The following is a 22,707-nucleotide window of genomic DNA, read 5'->3' as shown; positions in this document are numbered from 1 at the left end:
AAGATGGAGGATTATGGATGCAATATTCTTCTGCTCCTGGCCTAAGGTTTGGCTGTAGCTGCACATACTTGAAATCATGGTGTATCCTACCCATCTGCTTCCAACAGCTAATGCTTTTTGCTAATGCAGAGTGTGATGTGTCAGAGCTTTGGCACTGTAGTAATAAGCCCTTGAAGAAAGGAGTTTCTTGTGTCGGAGTTGATTTAGATTGGATATTACAAAAAGTTTCTTTCCTGAAAGAGTGGTCAGGCACTGGAACAGGCTACCTGGGGTTGTGGTGGAGTCACCATCCCTGGAGGTGTCCAAAAAAACATGTAAACATGGCACTTGGGACCTGGTTTAATGGCCGTGATTGGACTTTATTATCTTAGAGGTCTTTTCCAATTGAAGCAATTGTATGTTTGTATGAGTCTGTAAGAAGTTATTGCTTCTTAATTTTCAGTGGGACATCTTTGTGTTTGAGGTCCCACATTTGGCTTTTGCCCAGGTTTCTCAGGAGCAAGGCTTTTTATATAATCACAGTATCACAGCATCACAGTATCACCAAGGTTGAAAGAGACCTCACAGATCATCAAGTCCAACCCTTTACCACAGTGCCCAAGGCTAGACCATGGCACCAAGTGCCACATCCAACCTTGCCTTGAACTGCTCCAGGGACGACGACTCCACCACCTCCCCAGGCAGCCCATTCCAGTGCGCAATGACTCTCTCAGTGAAGAACTTTCTCCTCACCTCGAACCGAAATTTCCCCTGGCGCAGCCTGAGGCTGTGTCCTCTCGTTCTGGAGCTGGCCACCTGAGAGAAGAGAGCAACCTCCTCCTGGCCACAACCACCCTTCAGGTAGTTGTAGACAGCAATAAGGTCACCCCTGAGCCTCCTCTTCTCCAGGCTAAACAACCCCAGCTCCCCCAGCCTCTCCTCGTAGGGCTTGTGCTCGAGGCCTCTCACCAGCCTCGTCGCCCTTCTCTGGACACGCTCGAGCATCTCAGTGTCCTTCCTAAACTGGGGGGCCCAGAACTGAACGCAGTACTCGAGGTGTGGCCTGACCAGTGCAGAGTACAGGGGCAGAATGACCTCCCTGCTCCTGCTGACCACACCATTCCTGATGCAGGCCAGGATGCCACTGGCTCTCTTGGCCACCTGGGCACACTGCTGGCTCATGTTCAGGCGGGTATCAATCAGTACCCCCAGATCCCTCTCTGTCTGGCTGCTCTCCAGCCACTCTGACCCCAGCCTGTATCTCTGCATGGGGTTGTTGTGGCCAAAGTGCAGCACCCTGCACTTGGAGCTATTGAACCCCATCCCATTGGCCTCTGCCCATCTGTCCAGGCGGTCAAGGTCCCGCTGCAGAGCCCTTCTGCCCTCCAACTCAGTCACATCTGCCCCCAGCTTAGTGTCATCTGCAAACTTGCTGATGACTGACTCGATGCCCTCATCCAGATCATCTATGAAGATGTTAAAGAGGATGGGGCCCAGCACAGATCCCTGAGGGACACCACTAGTGACTGGCCGCCAGCTGGATGTGGCACCATTCACCACCACTCTCTGGGTCCGGCCCTCCAGCCAGTTCCTAACCCAGCACAGAGTGTTACCATCCAAGCCACGGGCTGACAGCTTAGCCAGCAGTTTGCTGTGGGGGCCAGTGTCAAAGGCCTTGCTGAAGTCCAGATAGACCACATCCACAGGCCTCCCCACATCCACCAAGCGGGTCACCTGATCATAGAAGGAGATCAGGTTAGAAAGGCAGGATCTGCCCTTCCTAAACCCATGCTGGCTGGACCTGAGATCTTTGCCATCTCTCAGGTGCGCAGTTATTGGCCCCAAGAGAGCCTGCTCCATCAGTTTCCCTGGCACTGAGGTCAGGCTGACGGGTCTGTAGTTCCCAGGTTCCTCCATCCGACCCTTTTTGTGGATGGGGACCACGTTGGCCATTTTCCAGTCTCCTGGGACCTCTCCAGTGAGCCAGGACTGCTGGAAAATGATGGAGAGCGGCTTGGCCAGCTCAGCTGCCAGCTCTCTCAGCACCCTGGGATGGATCCCATCTGGTCCCATGGACTTGTGGGTGTCCAGATGACTCAACAGGTCCTGAACTAATTCTTCATGAATTTCCAGGGGAACACACCGCTCCCCGACCCCATCCCCCAGTTCAAGAGGCCACTTGCCCTGAACTCCTCCCTCCTTACTGTTGAAAACTGAGGCGAAGAAGGCATTCAGGACCTCTGCCTTTGCTTCATCATCAGTTATAGTGTTCCCCTCCTGGTCCATTAAGGAGTGGAGGCTCTTCTTGCCCTTCCTTTTAGCATTGATAAATTTATAAAAGTGTTTTTTGTTAACTTTCACGGAAGTGGCCAGCCTAAGTTCTAGCTGAGCCTTAGCCTCTCTAATTTTTCTCCTACATAGTCTGGCTACCTCCTTAAACACATCAGGAGAAGCCTTCCCCTCCTTCCAGAGGCGATACACCCTCTTTTTCTCCCCCACTTCCTTCAGGAGCTCTTTGCTCATCCAGGCTGGTCGCCTCCCCCTGCGACTCATCTTTCGGCACGTGGGAACTGCCAGTTCCTGTGCCTTCAAGAGCTCCTGTTTAAAGTAGGTCCAACCATCCTGGACCCCTTTGTTCTCAAGGACTGCTGCCCAGGGGACATTGGAAATAAGTTCCTTGAGCAAATTGAAGTTTGCCCTCCTAAAGTCCAAGGTGTAGGTTTTGTTGAAGTGCCTCCCTACCTCCCTGTATATTGAAAACTCCACTAACTCGTGATCACATATTGTTCCATATGGCCTTTAATTTTTGGAGTAGCAAATGTTTTTATATAAAACAGTGGTCTCCATCCCTCTTGCTCAATTATCATAGAATGAGACAGGTTGGAAGAGACTTCCAAGATCATCCAGTCCAACCTAGCACCCAGCCCTATCCAATCAACTAGACCATGGCACTAAGTGCCTCAGCCAGGCTTTGCTTCAACACCTCCAGGGACAGCAACTCCACCACCTCCCTGGGCAGCCCATTCCAATGCCAATCACTCTCTCTGGCAAGAATGTCCTGCTAACATCCAGCCTAGACCTCCCCCTGGCACAACTTTAGACTGTGTCCCCTTGTTCTCTTGCTGCTTGCCTGGCAGAAGAGCCCAACCCCCACCTGGCTACAGCCTCCCTTCAGGTAGTTGTAGACAGCAATGAGCTCTGTCCTGAGCCTCCTCTTCTGCAGGCTGCACACCCCCGGCTCCCTCAGCCTTTCCTCACAGGGCTGTGTTCCAGGCCCCTCACCAGCTTTGTTGCCCTTCTCCGGACACATTCCAGTACCTCAACATCTTTCTAGAATTGAGGAGCCCAGAACTGGACACACTTTATCCTGCAATATGTATTGTGTAGCTTCTGCTTTGGAAATAAAATGTGACAGTGAAAAAAAAAATAAAAGGAGGCTTTAATCTGATCAGTGGGTGTTATAAGTGCTAGAAATTGTGATTGTAGGATGTGGGCTTTTATGTGATTCCAACAGGCACTGGTCAAAGTTCAGTTGTAAACTTAGCAGGATGTTCTTTATTTTTGGAAAACAGTCCCTGTTTCAGGAGGTGGATGTGACAGTTGAAGGCTACATGGGAAGCATGTCTCCTGCTGCACGTTTCTCTGCCCTGGATGTTGCTGTCTGCACCATTGAGAAAGCCAACAGCCTAATCAACAGGCTAATAGAAGAAAACAAAATGGACTCACTGGGTAAAATACTAAGGCTTGATCATTGTAGGGACGAGAATTATTACATACTTCAGGTACACGTGAAGTCATAGGATACTTTGTATTTGCTCAGTTCTGTTATCTGGCAGATCTGAAGGAAGGAGAATAGCTCAATTTTCCTATATGGTGTAACACATCTGGTTTGACTTTAGGAAGGCAGTCAGGACTGTTCTATACTGTACTGGAATGCGTAGCTAGAGGCTGCAGATTTTAGTAGATGGATGACTAGCAAAGCACAGTGATTAGATGCAACAAGCAGGGATTGCCATCGCTAGAAAATGTCTTTTAAATTAAAGAATTTGATTTAAAGATCTGGGATAGGTTTGAATTCAAGAATGTAAATGTGTTCATTTGTTTCGGACAGAAATCGTGGCATTCATGTTTTATCTTTACTTAGCTCAAGGAATGCGAGGAGTTGTGTTTGGTGCTCATCTGGGTCCAGATGAGTGGAATGAATAGAGAGAGCTTTTGTGGGTAGACATGGTGACTAGGAGGGCTGTGACATTCGTTTCTCTCTTCTAGTTTGCTGGCAAGCCCTCTGTCCTTGCAACATAGTCTTCTGGGTCACGGTGGGCCGTATGGCCACTAAATAATGATGGTGTTCATTTTAGTGTTTGAGAGGAGATATTAAACCTGAAGAAGCCTGATGTTTTCAGTGTGCACTTGGAGAGACTTATGATTTCCTGGGACAGTTTGCTCTTTTGTTTCAGTAATGTTATATAGAACATATAGTATTATATAAATATTATATAATTATTATATAATTATTTATATATAACTTATATAGAAATAATTAAACAACATATAATATAATAATGATTATATAGAATCATAGATAAAGTCAGGGTTGGAAGGGACCACAAGGATCATCTAGTTCCAACTCCCCTGCCATGCTCAGGGACACCCTACCCTAGAGCAGGCTGCTCACAGACTCATCCAGCCTGGCCTTAAAACACCTCCAGGCATGGGGTCTCAACCATCTCCCTGAGCAACCCATTCCAGCCTCTCACCACTCTCATGCTCAACAGCTTCCTCCTCACAGCCAGTCTAAACCTCTCCATTTCCAGCTTTGCTCCATTCCTCTAGTCCTGTCACTCCCTGACAGCCTAAAAAGTCCCTCCCCAGCTTTTTTGTAGGCCCCCTTCACATAGTGGAAGGCCTCAAGAAGGTCACCTGGGAGCCTTCTTTTCTCCAGACTGAACAGCCCCAACTCTTTCAGTCTGTCCTCATAGCAGAGCTGCTGCAGCCCTCTGATCATCCTCGTGGCCCTTCTCTGGACACACTCCAGCATCTCCACGCCCCTTTTGTAATGGGGGCTCCAGAGCTGGATGCAGTATTCCATGTGGGGTCTCAGCAGAGCAGAGTAGAGGGGGAGAATCACCTCCCTCCACCTGCTGGCCTCACTTCTCCTGATGAAGCCCAGGCTCTGCTTGGCTTCCTAGGCTGCAAATGCACACTGCTGGCTCCTGTTGAGCTTCTTGACCACTGGCACCCCCAAGTCCCTCTCCTCAGGGCTGCCCTCCATCCAGTTCCTGCCCAGCCTGGATCTGTGCTTGGCATTGCCTCGACCCAGCTGCAGGACCTTGCACTTGGTCTTGTTGAACTTCATGAGCTTTGCTTGTGCCCACCTCTCTGGCCTGTCCATGTCCCTCTGGATTACATCCCTGCCCTCCAGCCTATCTGCTGCACCACACAGCTTGGTGTCATATTATATAATACTGCATATAATTCTATGTATTATATATTTATTATATAATATTATATAACTAGATATAGCTCCATGAAGCTATATTTAATTATATTTTATATGGTAATCCCTCCAGTCTTCACTCAGGCCTCTCACATAACTGTCTTCTATCTTAAGAATATGAAAAGAATATAAAAATTGGAAAATTAGTTAAATATCAAACTGCTCTGAGAACTCCACATTGGAAACTGCTATTCCATGTGCATATGGTGTCATAGTGTTCTGCAGCACTGTATACCAGAAAAGGCTTTTAAACACAAGAAAGAATAGGAAAAATAAAGCCTTGCAGGCTTTTTCAGTGTGAGATTATGGAATAACTCACTGACACCTGGATGTATAGGGGCTGGGTCACTGGAAATGCTTTAGGCTCCCAGTTGCCTGGAAGATAAGTAGGTGACTGTGGTTATGCAGTATTTTAAGCTTATTTGAATTGAGGCTTCTGCAGTCTAGCCTAATTTTTGTTTGTATTCAGTCCTTCCCTTGCTGGAGGATTGGAGATTATGTATTTAGTTATTTTCAGTATGTGGCTATTTATGTATGTATGTTTCAGATGGGATTAGTTTGATCCTAGATCACCACACCATACGAGATGTATTGCCAGCATAAGGCAGAGAGTAGGGTCATGATGTCCATATTCATGTGGGAGAAAGTTCTTCAGCATGAGAGTGGTGAGACCCTGGAATGTGTTGCCCAGATAGGCAGTTGAGGCCCCATGCTTGGAATTATTTAAGGCCAGACTGGATGAGGCTCTGGCCAGCCTAATCCAGGATAGGGTGTCCCTGGGACATGGCAGGGGGGTTGGAACTGGATGATCCTTTTGGTCCCTTCCAACCGTTACTTATTCTATGATTCTCTGATGTTGGCTTTGTGTGCTTTGGAATTGTAATCGGTATGCTAAAATGAATTGTTTAATGCTATTGTTCAGACACTGGAGATATGCCAGAACCTTTTGGTTGGTCTTGCCATTCTATCCCTACATTTTGGTGTGCTGTCTGAAATAAATACACTTGAGAATAGTCATATAACTATAACCATCCAAGAGAATACAAGACGAGTTTGAATATCTGTGCTTGTGATGGATTGGGTGTTACCTGTCCCCCCTCACTTAAGAAAATCATGCAGACTAGATTCATCCGAGCTGGAAATTGAATGAAGCTTTATATTAAGAGCTTAGCGCATTATACAAGCAGACATTTGCAATATATACAGCTATAGTCAGAAATACACAAGTTAAAAGTAATACAGAAACACAACAGCCCTCCCAGAAACCAGAATCCCTAGGAGGGCCTCCCAACCACCCTTCCACCTTCTCCCTGCCCTTCTACCCCAGACTTCGCCTTACGTTCAAGGTGAGTTTGGAGAATTGGCCAAGTGGGTTAGGAAGCAGAAGGATTAGTCAGGCAGCAAGTTAGGGAGAGAGAAGTTCATGCAGCCCAAAATGCCCAGAGAGAGACTCTGTTACCTGTGTTTGTGTCCTTGTTCTTATACATCTCAGCAAGCCTATGAGTGCAGCAGACATCACCATTGTTTCCTTTTCACAGACTGTCATCTAATTCTCCTCACCAAAATGTCCCAGCTAGACTCAAATTAGCACAGTGCTCCTTAAACGATGATGTTTTTATGTTACCATTTGAAAACACCTTTGCTGTGACCCTCCATTTCCCTTGTGTCCTTGTATGGCTATGTAACAAAAAGAAAACCATCCAATCTTTTCGTTTACTTATATATATAAATTTGAATTTAAAAACAGTCTTTAAGAAATTGACAAAATTTCTATCTGGAGACTGTCAGAGAAGCTGCAAAATACAAGTGAGGTTTGCAAATGCCAGTTGGACTGTCACTTAAAGCAGGTTTGTCTGAAACGCCAAGATTCAGACCTTGTCTTATTATTAAATTATAAATTTAGACCAGTTCATCATAATGAAAGTGTTTTTTATCTTTTGAGATTAGTTATTGGGAGATAACTGGAATTCTGGCTGGATTCCATCTCAGGCTTGAGATGTCAAGCCCCTGTTGACAGTTCACCTTGTCTTTGCAAATTGTTGAGGGAACCTGTGATGGTTTGGGTGTTTCCTGTCCCCCCCCCCCACTTAAGTGAAATCACCCAGACTAGACTCAGCTGAGCTGGAAATTGAAGAATGAAGCTTTATATTTACAGTTTAGCACGTGTTGTGTTTATACATTTTGCATTTGCTTTCCCTTCCCTATACCTTTTGTAATTGTCCTCTATGCTCTGTTTCTTTTTTTTCCTTAACCTTCAGTTAGGATCTTCCATGAACCCTGTGACACTGTCAGATGGCCAGAAAGGGTTCATACTGCTGCTAAGTTGGGATCTCAGCAGGAAATGCACTGAGTGGCTGAGTTGTAATGACTCTCTGCTTTCTCATCAAATGATTCTCCAGTCACAGAATCACAGAGCTTTAAAGATTAGAAGGGACCTCCACAGATCATCGAATCCAACCTCCCTGCCAAGGCAGTATCCACCAGGGTAGTTTACTCAGTGTGATGGTTTGGGTGTACCCCGCCCCCCCACACTTTAGAAGTACCCAACTAGTCTCAGCTGGCTCTGGGAATATAAATGAAGCTATTTATTTACAGCTAGCACAATGTACAAGCAGATATTTACTATATATATACAGAAATATATATTAAAATATACAAGGTAAAAGTAATACAGAAGCACAACTCCCCTCCCAGAAACCTGAGTCCCCAGGAGGGGCTCTCAAACACCCCTGCACCTTCCCCCTGCCCCTCTCAACCTTACTCCAGTCCTAAGGATGAAAAGAGGTTCAGCCAAGAAATTAAGAAGCAAAGGTGAGTGGAAGGTGAGGTTAGGGAGCTGCAGCTCAGTCAGTGCCCAGCGAAAAAGTGAGTCAAAAATGGCAAGAGTGTTATCTAATGTTTACTTTCTTCTTGTTCAGCAAGACTCTGAGGGAAGGAGACATCACCATTGTTTTCCTTTCACAGCCTATGATCTAGTTCTTCTCACCAAAACATTCTAGCCTGCTTCAAACTAGCACAATCCACCCCTGTCTACTTCACTCAGAGTGTTGCTAAGAACTATTTGATCTAATCTAAAACAATATTTACAGTAATGGATATTACAAGTTCAGCTCACACTTCATTCCGGCTATCTCAGATGTAGGTGGTTCAAAAGCTCAGAACAGTTTGTCTTCCCACAGATGAGACGAGAACAGGGACTCCCAGGTGATGTTGGGTTTGTGCTCATGTACTGTAGATTCTCTTATTGTTGGACGCCAATGGTACCTAGAACAGAAAACTCCTAACAGCTTGTATTATACACTCTAAATTTGAACTCTCTCAGCTAAGGTTAGATTTCTCTGTGGAATACACTGGATTTCACCATTCTCCTGCATTACCCAGTAGGTGTGACCAGGACCTTCAGCAGACACCACCCCTTGGACAGGTTTTCCTTCGCCCAAAGGAGAAAATACCCAAACAGTTTTTCCTAACAGATTCTTTTCACGTACAACAGGAACTTTATCACAGTCTACTGTTTGGACCAAGTCTGATTGTGCAGGTCCTGCTCTGTTTACTGAACCTCTACTATTTACCAACCAGGTAGCTTGTGCTAAATGTTTGTCCCAGTTTTTCAGAGTTCCACCCCCCATGGCTTTTAGGGTGGTTGTCAGCAAACCGTTGTAGCACTCAATCTTCCCTGAAGCTGGTGCATAGTAGGGTATGTGATAGATCCATTCAATACTGTGCTCTTTGGCCCAGTTTTTCACAAGATTGTTCTTGAAATGAGTGCCATTGTCTGACTCGATCCTCTCTGGAGTTCCATGTCTCCACATGAACTGTCTTTCCAAGCCAAGAATGGTGTTACGTGCAGTAGCATGTAGAATTGGATAGGTTTCCAGCCATCTGGTGCTGGCCTCTACCATCGTCAGCACATACTGCTTGCCAGAACGAGATTGAGGTAAAGTGATGTAGTCAATCTGCCTGGCTTCACCATACTTGTACTTTGACCATCTCTCACCATACCATAAGGGCTTGATTCACTTCACCTGCTTAATAGCAGCACAAATGTCACAGTCATGGATGACTTGGGTGATAGCATCCATGGACAAGTCAATTGACCTATTGCGTGCCCGTCGGTATGTTGCATCTCTGCCTTGATGTTCAGATGAATCATGAGCCCACTGAGCTAAGAACTGTTCACTTTGGTGTTTCCAATCAAGATCAATATCAGAGTTGGTATCAACTTGAGAAATCTTAGCAGCTTGGTCTGCCTGCTGGTTGTGTTGGTGTTCCTCAGTGGCTCTGTTCTTAGGCATGTGTGCGTCTATGTGCCGCACCTTCACTGGAATTCTCTCCAGTCGTGCATCAATGTCCTGCCATAGATCAGCACACCAAAGAGGCTTTCCTTTCCTCTGCCAACCATTCTTCCAGTCCTTTAGCCAACCCCATAGAGCATTGGCTACCATCCATGAGTCAGTGTAGAGGTAAAGGATAGGCCAATTTTCATGTTCATCCACATCAAGAGCAAGTTGGACAGCTTTTACCTCAGCGAACTGACTGGATTCTCCTTCCCCATCTCTCGCTTTGATAACTCTCCTGGTAGGACTCCAGACTGATGACTTCCATCTTCGCTTGTTCCCAACAAGACAACAGGAACCATCTGTGAACAAAGCCTAGTTCTTTTCCTGATCAGAGAGATCACCATAGGGAGGAGCGTCTTCAGCATGGGTTATTTTCTCCTCTGGAGGTTTGGTACAGTCTGTGCCTTCCGGCCAGTTGGTGATCACCTCCACCAGACCAGGTCGGTCAAGATTCCCCATTTGTGCTCGTTGGGTTATCAAAGCCATCCATTTAGACCAGGTTGCATCTGTGGCATGATGTGGTGATGAACATCCAGTTTAGAACTGGCAGTCTAGGAGCTAAAAGCAATTGCGACTCAGTTCCAATCACTTCACAAGCTGCTTTCACTCCTTCATAGGCTGCTAGTATCTGTTTCTCTGTTGGGTTGTAATTTGCCTCTGAACCTCTGTAGCCACGACCCCAGAAACCAAGTGGACGACCACGTGTCTCATTTGGAGCTCTCTGCCAAAGGCTCCAAGTTGGACCATTGTCACTGGCAGCCGTGTACAGAATGTTTTTAATGTCAGGACCAGATCTCACAGGTCCCAAGCCCACTGCATGAACTACTTCTTGCTTGATCTGATGTAAGGCTGCTTGCTGTTCTGGTCTCCACTCAAAATTTTTTCTCTTATGAGTCACATCGTGCAGAGGTTTGACAATTTGACTGAATCCAGGAATGGGATCTAGTTCTTCTCACCAAAACATTCTAACCTGCTTCAAACTAGCGCAACTCAGAAATGCATCCAGGCAGGTTTTGAAAGTCTCCGGAGAAGGAGACTCCACAGCCTCTCTGGGCAGCCTGTTCCAGTGCTCTGTCACCCTCTCTGTAAAGAAGTTTCTCCTCATGATGAGGTGAAACCTTCTATGTTCCAGTTTGTAGCCATTGCTCCTTGTCTTATTGATGCTTACCAGCAAAAAAACCTCTGGTCTGCTGTTTCCAGCTGCCGATAATCAGAAATCATAGAATCAACCAGGTTGGAAGAGACCTCCAAGATCTTCCAGTCCAACCTAGCACCCAGCCCTATCCAGTCAACTATATCATGGCACTAAGTGCTTCAGCCAGGCTTTTCTTCAACACCTCCTGTGATGGCAACTTCACCACCTCCCTGGGTAGCCCATTCCTATACTGAGTGGCAAAATGGTTATTAAGTTTGTTCATTCTTCCCCTTGCTTGACAGACAAGACACAGATATGTGATGCTGAGGTATGTGGTTTAGCACCAAACTTGGTAGTTAGATACTGACTGGACTTGATGATCTTAAAAGTCTTTCTCAACTGAAACACAAAAAAACTAAGTTGTATTTTAAAAGTTGCTGTTATCCAACACAACAAAGAGAAGATTTATCACCATGAGTAGTGAATTAAAGAATCTTAGAATCAGCTAGGTTGGAAGAAACCTCCAAGATCATCCAGTCTAACCTAGCCCTATCCAGTCAACTTGACCATGTCATTAAGTGCCTCGTCCAGGCTTTTCTTGAACACCTCCAGGGATGGCGACTCCACCATCTTTTTAGATGACGTTCTTTTCAGTGTTTCTACACATCTCACAAATATGGTGGAGGTGCTGAATGGATTAGAAATTCATTTGTAAGGAGGTAGGATGGCAGCAGAGCAGTCATGTAAGGATTTATTGTTGTTTTACTTTGTTTTAAATTAGCCAGAGCTGCATAATAGAGCTCATTTAGATTTGTTTGGTGAGAAACCATGTAATAGGAAGTGAGCTATGCCATGTAATTACATCTGCTCTAGGTATTTTTTGGTTGTTTGCGGTTTATTTTGTTTTTTCTTTCCTAACATTGATGTGTTAATGAGGAGTTGCCACAGGCTGCATGTCATAGGCATCAGAAGAGGTGGGGAGAAGCCTGATACAAGCAGATTCAATCCATTTATTGCATTCCAAACACGTGTTTGTATACCTTTCATCAGAAGGCTACAAATTGTGTTAAACTGTAATTGGTTACATGTACTTGTGTTAGAAATTACATACTAATTGGCATAGACATACATCATATTCTCTCAACAATACATGCATTGTGTCTAAGCAATCTAAGTTAGCAGAGATAGGCAAAAACCACAGACTCCAGCCTTACATTTGTTTATATTTGTTACACCATTCTCTAAGGTCATTCCAACCTTCTATTTTATCTTAACTTAGTACTTCTGAGCTCATGCACTCTCGCCTGTCCACGACTTATGTTCCAGTGTATAATCTTCAGACAAGTCTATAGAATCACTACATTTAATATTACCATTACCAACAAGTGATGTTTTTAACTAAGGCACTGATGCCAAAAAAAAGCTTTTGACTAGCTCATTTAGGTCCACTAATGTTCCTGTCCAGATCCTGTGAAGCCTGAAGGTTTTCAGTTGCAGAGAAGTTACAGCATAGATGCTGCAATACTGTTTTGTGTGGCGGTGAAACTAACTACTCAAACTGTTTATTTTTGTGGTGTTGTATGTCTTGGTTCTAGTTTAAATTTCCCAGAGAGTCAAACATAGTTAATAGAACCAATAACAATTTATAGAATCATAGAATCAATGAGGTGGGAAGAGACCTCCAAGATCATCCAGTCCAATCTATCCCCCAGCCCTATCCAATCAACCAGACCATGTCAACAAGTGCCTCATCCAAGCTTTTCTTGAACACCTCCAGGGACGGCGACTCCACCACCTCTCTGGGCAGCCCATTCCAATGCCAATCACTCTCTCTGGCAACAACTTCCTCCTAACATCCAGCCTAGACCTTCCCCAGCACAACTTGAGACTGTGTCTCCTTGTTCTGTTACTGGTTGCCTGGCAGAAGAGACCAACCCCCACCTGGCTACAGCCTCCCTTTAGGTAGTTGTAGACAACAATGAGGTCACCCCTCATTCTCCTCTTCTCCAGGCTAAACACCTCCAGCTCCCTCAGCCTCTCCACACAGGCTATGTTCCAGGCCCCTCATGAGCTTCATTGCCCTTCTCTGGACACATTCCAGCATCTCAACATTTCTCTTGAATTGAGGGGCCCAGAACTGGACACAGTACTCAAGGTGTGGCCTGACCAGTGTTGAGTACAGGGGCAGAATAACCTACCTTGTCCTCCTGGATGCCTTTCCCTCTTCCCTTCTTTTTTTTTTTTTTTTTCAAAGAAAGGGAATTAGATGTAGAGTGGAAAAGGTAAAACACACCCAAATCTCACTTCGATTTGAAAGTTAAAAGAAGAAAGTTTTGTAACTTTCCTATTTGAGGTAGGAAAGTTACAAAAAAGATATAGGGAAGGAAAAACAAGATACAGATTTGATGGCAACTGCTTTGTCTGTCTCATGGATTATGCCCACATGATAAAACAAAGAGTGGCAGGAAACAGAATGGTGATGCTGGCAAGCAGGGAGGCAGCGTGAGAGAGAGAGAAAGAGGAAGTTCCTCTGTTTTTATAGGGGGAATAGATGGGGTAGTGGGAATGGGCTAAGCACCACACGTGGTAGTTTTTGGACCCACCCCCAGTGAGGAGTCAGGAGGACCTAGGGTCAGGGTCAAGACCACTCCCTCAAGAGGGTTAAGATTTTACACTGGTTTTTTTTTCTTCTTTAAAGTTGATGGTGTATGTGTGTGAGGTCATGGAAGGTGTAAAATGTCATGGCACTGGTTGTGATTTGTCTTTTTCAGAAGAATCAGTGACAAAAGGAAGCCATAGAGGTGTTCTTAAGCACACCTGTATTTGTCAATACATGTTTCAGTTCTTAATGTGGAATCTGAATGGCTTGAGGCTATCTATTCTGTTTTGGGGTTTATGAGATTTAACCTGAGTGCTTTTCTTTATCAGGGGTGGTGGTTGTGGATGAGCTGCACATGTTGGGAGACTCTCATCGAGGATATCTGCTGGAACTCCTTCTGACCAAAGTTAGATATGTTACAGAGAAGGTTGCCAAACGGTACGTAGGATGTTTGTCCTGTAATACTGAATTATGGATGCATGAATTATATCCCTGGAGGTGTTCAAGCAAAGACTGGATGAGGCACTTAGTGCCATGGTCTTGTTGACGGGATAGGGGTGGATGATAGGTTGGGCTGGATGATCTTGGAGGTCTCTTCCAACCTGCTTGATTCAATGATTTGTCCTGCTTAATTTTTTTAATGAGTCATGGAATGGAGTATTTATCCTACTCAAATGTTTAGGGATTGCAGAGGAGTGGTCACACTGTTAACTTTTTAGTGGTCAACTGATCAGAAGATTTAGGGGGATATTCCAGTAATCTGCAGCCTAGATGAAGCTGTGCTAAAAAATGCTTAAAGATCCTCCCCCACTCTTATGAAATCACCCAGACTAGGCTCAGCTGCTGGAAATTTAAGAATGAAGCTTTATATTTACATCTTAGCACAATATACAAGCAGGTATTTACAATTTATACAGCTATAGAGAGAAATAGACAAATTAAAAAGGTAATACAGAAACACAAGAGCCCTCCCAGAAACCAGAGTCCCCAGGAGGGGCTCCCAACCACCTTTCCAACTTCTTCCCGCCTTATCCCAGAGTTTGCCTTACGTTCAAGGTGAGGGTTGGCCAGAGGTGTTAGGAAGCAGAAGGATTAGCAGGTTAGAGAGAGAAGTGCAGCCCCAAAGCCAGAGAGCAAACTCTCCTATCTGTTTGTGTTCTTGTTCTTACACATCTCAGCAAGCCTCTGAGTGCAGCAGACATCACCATTGTTTCCTTTTCACAGCCTATCATCTAATTCTTTTTATCAGAATATCCCAGCTAGGCTCAAACTAGCAGAATAAGAGTCTTCTTCTCCACATCTCTCTCATCAGTGTCTAGCCTTTTTAATTCTTGCTTCTAGTCTTATTTCCTCTGTCTTGTCTTTGTGAAGATAACCAGGATCTTCTAAGAAGTTTCAGACTTTCTGAGCTTATTTATCAGACAGTTTTATTTTTAAAGTCTCAATTTGTGGATCAGTGCAATTCCAATGAATAGTTTTTAAATGCGGGCTTAGGAGCATAAAAAAGTCTCCCTATTGTGTGGATGTAAAAGCCTGAATTAAACTATACATTCGCGTATCTAAATGAACGGTTTGTGTTTTCAGGTCTGCTAAGAGTCCACTGCTTCTTGCTGCCTTTAGTAGAAGCTGCTGGTTTTGGGAACTGGAAGCTGCTTTCTTTGATGAAATATGGGTTTTGGTTCCCAGGAAGACCTTAGTCTAGTATTACTTGTCCTGAAATTGAAACAAATGAAAGTATTTTAAGTAAGGCGTTTCATCTTAGAACGGCTGCAGTGGAGACTGGGCTATTGCTTTTTCCCACTGTTTTTATTAATGGCAAGGAAATAGTTTATTTATTTGTTTTCAGTATCTCCACATATGTAGTCAGTTTGTCTTACTGGAAGAAGCATAAATTTTAGGTTCAAAGTAATAAGAAGATGAATTTCTCTGTTACCAATGCTTAACTTGACATCATTTTTGTTAATAATAGAATCATAGAATCAAGCAGGTTGGAAGAGACCTCCAAGATCATCCAGTCCAACCTATCATCCAGCCCTGTCCAATCAATAGAATATGGCTTGTTTCTTTTTCCAGAGGCTGAAAGTAAAATTGCAAACTTTAGACTTCGGAAGGAAGTAGATTAAGTTAATTTTTCTGAATCTCATTTTCCAGTACAGTAGCTCATGGTGGCACTAACTTTCATTTTCTTTCAACCACCCCCAGACAGGTGAAGACAACCAGTCCTGGTTTTAGTGGGATACAGATAGTAGGCATGAGTGCTACCCTCCCTAACTTGGGACTTCTAGCCTCATGGTTAGATGCAGAGCTCTACTGTACAGATTTTCGCCCTGTGCCTCTCAAGGAGTGGGTGAAAATTGGCAGCAGCATTTATGACTCCTCCATGAACTTAGTGCGAGAATTCCAGCCCAAGCTCCAACTGAAGGTAATAAAACTTTGAGCAGTAGCAGCTTTTTGTACAGCTAAAGTCAAAAAGACAGCTACTGCTCTGCTTTTGATTTTCTTTTAATTGATGGCATTCCTGACAGCATTGTGTACTTCATAGCTTCTATGCTCAAGCTGTTGTTGAAACTGCTAAATGATTTCAGTTTTGTCAATGATTAGAAGGCAGATGTCTATCCTGATTGTTCTGAATCTGTTTTCAGTATTTAGGACTGGTGTGCACTTGAAAAGCTTGTAAAAAGTTAAGGAGTAACATCCTATAGTGATTTGGAAGAACCAAAGGAGTAGAAATGTGAAATTTGCACTTCCTGCTTGTAGCTTCCTTTTCTGTGGAGTCTTTGAAGGGTGAATTCTCATCGCACTTCTTCAGCTGCTCCGTGTAATACTAGAGTAGTAGCTGGACAGTACGGGCTGAATGCCAGCAGTGCTTTAGAATATTTTGCACCCACTTCTCCTTGTGCACAAACGTTCTCATGTTGATAGCTTAGTGGCACAGCAAACAAAAAGGTTCCTAGGAACAGAAGGAAATGTTTGTTTCAAGAACATCTTGCTTTTATGTGTCCACATTGAAAAATGAAATCTATCACTGGATCTTCAGACTTCTGAGCCTCAAACTGGCCCAAGCAAGGAGCTTGATGACCACAGCACTTGTGCTGGATTTGGCTGAATCCTCACTGAGCTTTTGATGTGTATGTGCAGTTCCTGCCATTGGTCCCTTGTTTTAATTTGCATTTTAGTATGTTTCATTTCTTACTGTATGCTTAACTTTTTTCTCTTCCTCCTTTGGGCTGCTTGCTGGAAGAGAATCTGGCTTTGCCAAGCAAGACAGATCAGTTGCAGGAACTCTTAGGATCTTAAAACCAAAAAGGCAAGCTGTAAAGAGTAGAGTTTTGCATGCATGCCTCTGTAAGTATCCATAAAAGCTTTCCCCTGTGCCCTAAACACTTGCAGTCTTTGGTCAGCAGTGCTATGTGGATGTATCTTATTGGGGATGCTTAGATGACTGCATCTCATGCTTTTACGTCAGACATCTTAGTTGATAAGTCTTCTTTTGTTACTGTAGAAGGCTATTTTCCCTCAGGGCTCTCTCACTTCTTTCTCATTGCTGTTAGCTGTGACATGGAGGTTGCAGTGATTTTTTTTTCCTTTTGTTTGTGGGTACTGTGTGCCCTGCATTCAGAAACAGATTAATGAAAGCAGGCCTTAAAACCTGAGGTCTAGAGCTGTTCCTCAACAATGTGGTTACGTTAGTGCTTGGACTTCCTAAAGCAGAGCAGAAATTAATATGACAGTGCTTTGTCCTCTTTGTTCCTCCTTCTGACTTGAAGTAGAAGATTCCTACTGTGCCATAGCAAAATGACAGCATTTGCCAACACCCTTCAGTATGAGAGTGCATTGAAAATGTGTTGTTTCAATTCAGGGAGATGAAGACCATGTTGTGAGCCTCTGTTATGAGACTGTTTGTGATGGCCATTCAGTCCTGCTTTTCTGTCCATCCAAGAACTGGTGCGAGAAGCTTGCAGACATCATTGCCAGGGAATTCTACAGTTTGCAACAGGCTGAGAGTAAGAGGAATACAGTAATAGTGTACTGTACTCTGCACAGTGCCTTTTAATTAAACATTCATTTTAATAGAAACTATAAAAAATATTTTCTCTCTCAAGATTCTGCAAAAAACTCAGCCCATGCCCAGACCATTGTGGACAAAGAAGGGATTGAAGAGGTTCTGGATCAGCTAAAACATTCTATCTCAGGCCTGGACTCTGTGCTCCAACGTACTTTGCCATGGGGAGTGGCATTTCATCATGCAGGTATTCCTGAGTATCTTGAATTTGAATTCTGTCATGCTCAAGAAACATAGGTTCATTTTGCTGTAGTTAGCAGGAAGTTGTTAGTTGCTTTTTGAAGCTTTCTGTAGCTTATAACTCTATTAAAATTAGAGTATCTTAGAGTTAGAAGCAAACTTGAAATTCTTTTATTCTTCTTTAATTTTTATTTTATTGAATTTCACTCAGTTTTATTGAGGAGAGACTGAAGGAGCTAGGGTTGTTTAGCCTGGAGAAGAGGAGGCTCAGGGGTGATCTCATTGCTGTCTAAAACTACCTGAAGGGAGGCTGTAGCCAGGTGGGGTTTGGTCTCTTCTGCCAGGCAACCAGCAAGAGAACAAGGGGACACAGTCTCAAGTTGTGCCGGGGGAGGTCTTGGCTGGATGTTAGGAGGAAGTTGTTGCCAGAGAGTGATTGGCAGGGAGGTGGTGGAGTTGCCATTTTTGGAGGTGTTCAAGAAAAGCCTGGCTGAGGCATGTGTTGCCATAGTCTAGTTGACTGGATAGGGCTGGGTTATAGGTTGGACTGGATGATCTTGGAGGTCTCTTCCAACCTAGCTGATTCTATGATTGGATAGAGCTGGGTGATAGGTTGGACTGGATGAGCATGGAGGTCTCTTCCAACCTCGTTTCTTCTATGATTCGGTGAAGAAGTGTCTTCTAATATCCAATCTAAGCCTCCCCTGATGCAACTTGAGGCCATTTCCTCTCATCCTGTCACTTGTTATTAGGGAGAAAAGATGAATGCCTATCATGCCTATCATATTTATCACCGTGATTTATCATCATGGTGGTAAATCTTATCTTTGTTGTGCTGGATAACAGCAACTTTTAAAATACAACTTACTTTTTGTGTGTGAAATGCCTGAAAAATTAGCTGGCTTGCTAATGCCTAAACATTTTCAAATATTCACTAAAGCTGCCAGAGTATTTCAGAGCAGTTTTCCTCAGCTTAACACTGAAATAGATGCGTAAATAGAAGATTTATAAAGATGATTAAAATCATAAAAGGAGCAAGTGCCATGAATACTTCTTGCTAGATCTTTTGTTTCATATATAAGACCTTTAAGGTCACTGAATCCAACCGTAACCCAATGACTGACTACTAAAATATATCCTGAAGCACCACTTCTACATGCTTCTTGAACACCTCCAGGGATGGTGACTCCACTACCTCCCTGGGCAGTCGGTTCCAATGCCTCACCACTCTTTCAGTAAAGAAAACTTTCCTAATATCCAATCTAAACCTCCCCTGACACAACTTAAGCGCATTTTCTCTAGTCCTCTTGCCAGTTGCTTGGGAGAAGAAAGCAACACTAGCCTCACTACAGCCTCCTTTCAGGTAGTTGTAGAGAGCAATAAGATCTTTTCTCAGCTTTCTCTTCTACAGTCCTCGGCTGCTTCTCATATGACATGCCCTTCAAACCGCTCAGCAGAGCCTTGTTGCTCTTCTCTGGACGTGCTCCAGGAGCTCAATGTCTTTCTTATACTGTGGTGCCCAGAACTGAACACAGTACTCAAACTGTGGCCTCACCAGGGCTGAGTATAGGGGAATGATCACTTCCCTACTGCTGGACATGCTGTTTTTGATACAGACCAGAATGCTGTTGGCTTGTATGTTCTATTTCTTACTTAAGTAGGTGTGTCTTACTTAATAGTGTGTGTCACCTGTTGATCCACTGAGAGAAAAGATTTACTGTGGAAGAGAGAACAGTAGCTATGGCATTGAATAAGCAGCTTCATGAAGTTCAAAAAGGGCAAGTGTAGACTCCTGTGCCTGTCAAGGAATAACCCTCTGCACCAGTACAGATTAGTGGTTGACCTGCTGGAAAGCAGCTCTGAGGAGAAGGACCTGGGAGTGTTGGTAGTTAATAAGTTCACCATAAGTCATCCATGTGCCCTTGTGGCCAAGAAGGCCATGGTATTCTGGGGTCCAGTAAGAAGAGTGTAGTCAGCAAGTCAAGAGAGGTTCTCCTTCCTCTCTACTTTGCCCTTGTGAAGCCATGCCTGAAACACTGTTTCCAGTTCTGGGCTCCCCAGTTCAAGAGGCAGGGAACTACTGGAGAGAGTCCAATAGAAGGCTATGAAGATGGTGAGAGAAATGGAGCATCTCTCTTACAAGAAGAGGCTGAGAAACCTGTGGCTCTTTAGCTGGGAGAAGAAAAGATTGAACTGGAGGTCAGGAGGATGGGTTCTTTTCAGTCGTTTCCAGTGATAGGACAAGTGGCAGTAGGTACAAACTAGAACACAAGAGGTTTCATTTGAATTTACAGAGAAACTTCTTTCCTATGAGAGTGCTGGAACAGGCTGCCCAGAGAGGTTGTGGAGTCTCCTCTGGAGACTTTCAAAACCTAAATGGGCATGTTCCCGAGCAACCTGCTCTGGAAGAACCTCTATTAGCAGGGGGATTGGACTGGATGATCTCCAGTGGTTCCTACCAGCCAGTGACTTCAGATGCTTGTAGATTGTGAATTTCTTTCTTGAGTAAAATTGACCTGAAGTTCCTAAGGAGGTGTAGAAAGATAAGTATTAAACCTGTAACTTAGAATGGAAATAATAAAGAACAGTGCCACAGGCAGGATAGCAAATTACTACATCCTTTTACTGTCAATAATAAAATCTTAATGGTGAAATTCTGCTTCATTGTTGGTTGGAAAAAAATTAACTGATATAGTGTTGCAAATGTTATTCATAGAATCAACCAGGTTGGAAGAGACCTCCAAGCTCATCCAGTCCCAACCTAGCACCCAGCCCTATCCAGTCAAATAGACCATAGTACTAAGTGCCTCATCCAGGCTTTTCTTGAACACCTCCAGAGATGGTAACTCCATCACCTCCCTGGGCAGCCTATTCCAATACTGTGTGGCAAAATGTTCATTAAGTTTGTTTATTGCTTGACAGACAAGGCACAGAGATGTGATGCTGAGGGATGTGGTTTAGCACCAAACTTGGTAGTTAGATACTGATTGGACTAGATGATCTTAAAAGTCTTTTTCAACTGAAACGATTCAGTGCTTCTATGAATATTATCAGCTCTTAAATGCACTTTCATTGTTACTAGGTTGGCTGAAAGTCATCTCTCCTCAGGTCTGACTTTTGAAGAACGAGACATCATTGAAGGAGCCTTTCGCCAGGGCTTGATTAGAGTTCTAGCAGCAACCTCCACGCTCTCCTCTGGAGTGAATTTGCCTGCACGCCGAGTCATTATACGTACTCCTGTGTTTGGTGGCAAACTGCTGGACATTGTCACTTATAAGCAGATGGCTGGAAGGGCTGGCAGGAAAGGAGTGGACACAGAGGGTAAGCGGAGGCTTTATCAACATTCTCTGAGAATGGTGTTAACCTAATTAAATCCAGGGCACTGCTTCACAATTAGTGACTAATCACGATGAATTCCTGTGGTATTCAGTGTGATTAAGCTAATCAAGATGAATTTGTTTGGTATTAATGGAGTAGAAGTTGTAATTCCCTGGTGGTTCTTTTCACTTCATAGCACTTAGTTTGGTGTTTACGTGTCAGTTGTTTCAGGAAGGGGTTATTTCCTCCTTTGAATTTGTGTTGGCTTCTAAAGCTGGATGGTTCATTTGCCTGAATTCTGTGATCCATTTTCAATTTACTAAAGAGTTTCAGTGAGAAAATTTACAGTAAACTAACATTGGATGAACCTAAAATGTAAGCATCATAGAATCAGTCAGGGTTGGAAGGGACCACAAGGATCATCTAGTTCCAACCCCCCTGCCATGCCCAGGGACACCCTATCCTAGAGTAAGCTGCCCACAGCCTCATCCAGCCTGGCCTTAAACACCTCCAAGGATGGGGCCTCAACCACCTCCCTGAGCAGTCCATTCCAGGCTCTCACCATTCTCATGGTGAAGAACTTCCTCCTCACCTCTAGTCTGAATCTCCCCACCTCCAGCTTTACTCCATTTCCCCTAGTCCTGTCACTCCCTGATAGCCTAAAAAAGTCCCTCCCCAGCTTTTTTTGTAGGCCCCCTTCAGATAGTGGAAGGCCACAAGAAGGTCACCTGGAGGCCTCCTCTTCTTCAGACTGAACAGCCCCAATTCTTTCAGTCTGTCCTCATAGGAGAGGTGCTCCAGCACTCTGGTGATCCTCGTGTCCTTTCTCTGGACACACTCCAGCATCTCCACATCCCTCTTGTAATGGAGGCTCCAGAACTGGATGCAGTACTCCAGGTGAGCTCTCAGCAGGGCAGAGTAGAAGGGGAGAATCACCTCCCTTGGCCTGCTGGCCATAATTCTGATGCAGCCCAAGCTTTGGTTGGCCCTCTGGGCTGCAAGTGCACACTGCTGGCTCAGAATTTAAAGCCTACAACTGCAATTTGATGAACTTCTGTGTCTGGAGTTTTGATATGTATTTATTAAATTCCACTAAACTTAAACATAACTTTTATGGATCTAAAAAGCAATAATGTAACAGAGACAAGGAAGCAGGGGCAGTTATTCATACATAAAATGGTGTCTTCATAACTGGTGTCCAACAAAATCACCCTCCCTGTTATTTTGATTTGCACTGGAAATTTATCTGCATGAATGACTCTTGGAAAACACAAGTATTAAACACAGTAGAAAAGACAAGTTCAGCAGAAGTGGGAAGTGGGATTTGCCCTAATGATTCTTTGATTGGTGCTTGCTGGAACTCAGTATAAGCAGACTGTTCTTACGTTTAACATTCTATTTTTGCCAGAGTAGCATAGCAACGGAGCATTTTGTGACCTGTATCTCTGTGAGCTATCCCTATGTGTTAAAGAAAAGGGCAGCTGTATGCTGTATGTTGAAATTTTCCAGACTTTCTCATTTGAGTGTAGCTGGCAAGTGTAAAATCACATTATTCCTTGTAATTTTTTTGTGTTGTTTTTTTCCCCTTTCAAGTTA

The 22,707-nt window shown here is 44.1% G+C and overlaps 1 protein-coding gene across 1 annotated transcript in view; it reads left to right on the top strand.

Moving 5' to 3' along the window:
- POLQ (DNA polymerase theta) overlaps positions 1 to 22,707 on the top strand; it is a 122,159-nt gene that overhangs the window by 6,016 nt on the left and 93,436 nt on the right. Inside the window, exons 4-9 of the mRNA XM_064143942.1 lie at positions 3,552 to 3,708; positions 13,880 to 13,988; positions 15,753 to 15,972; positions 17,410 to 17,554; positions 17,654 to 17,800; positions 20,902 to 21,114. Of these exons, the coding sequence (XP_064000012.1) occupies positions 3,552 to 3,708; positions 13,880 to 13,988; positions 15,753 to 15,972; positions 17,410 to 17,554; positions 17,654 to 17,800; positions 20,902 to 21,114 (991 nt within the window). The remainder of the gene's footprint in view (positions 1 to 3,551; positions 3,709 to 13,879; positions 13,989 to 15,752; positions 15,973 to 17,409; positions 17,555 to 17,653; positions 17,801 to 20,901; positions 21,115 to 22,707) is intronic.

This window comes from Pogoniulus pusillus, chromosome 5 (genome assembly GCF_015220805.1).
Source record: "Pogoniulus pusillus isolate bPogPus1 chromosome 5, bPogPus1.pri, whole genome shotgun sequence".
Taxonomy (NCBI): domain Eukaryota; kingdom Metazoa; phylum Chordata; class Aves; order Piciformes; family Lybiidae; genus Pogoniulus; species Pogoniulus pusillus.
Note: the sequence above shows the minus strand (reverse complement) of the source record. Positions and strands in the feature narration are given on the sequence as shown.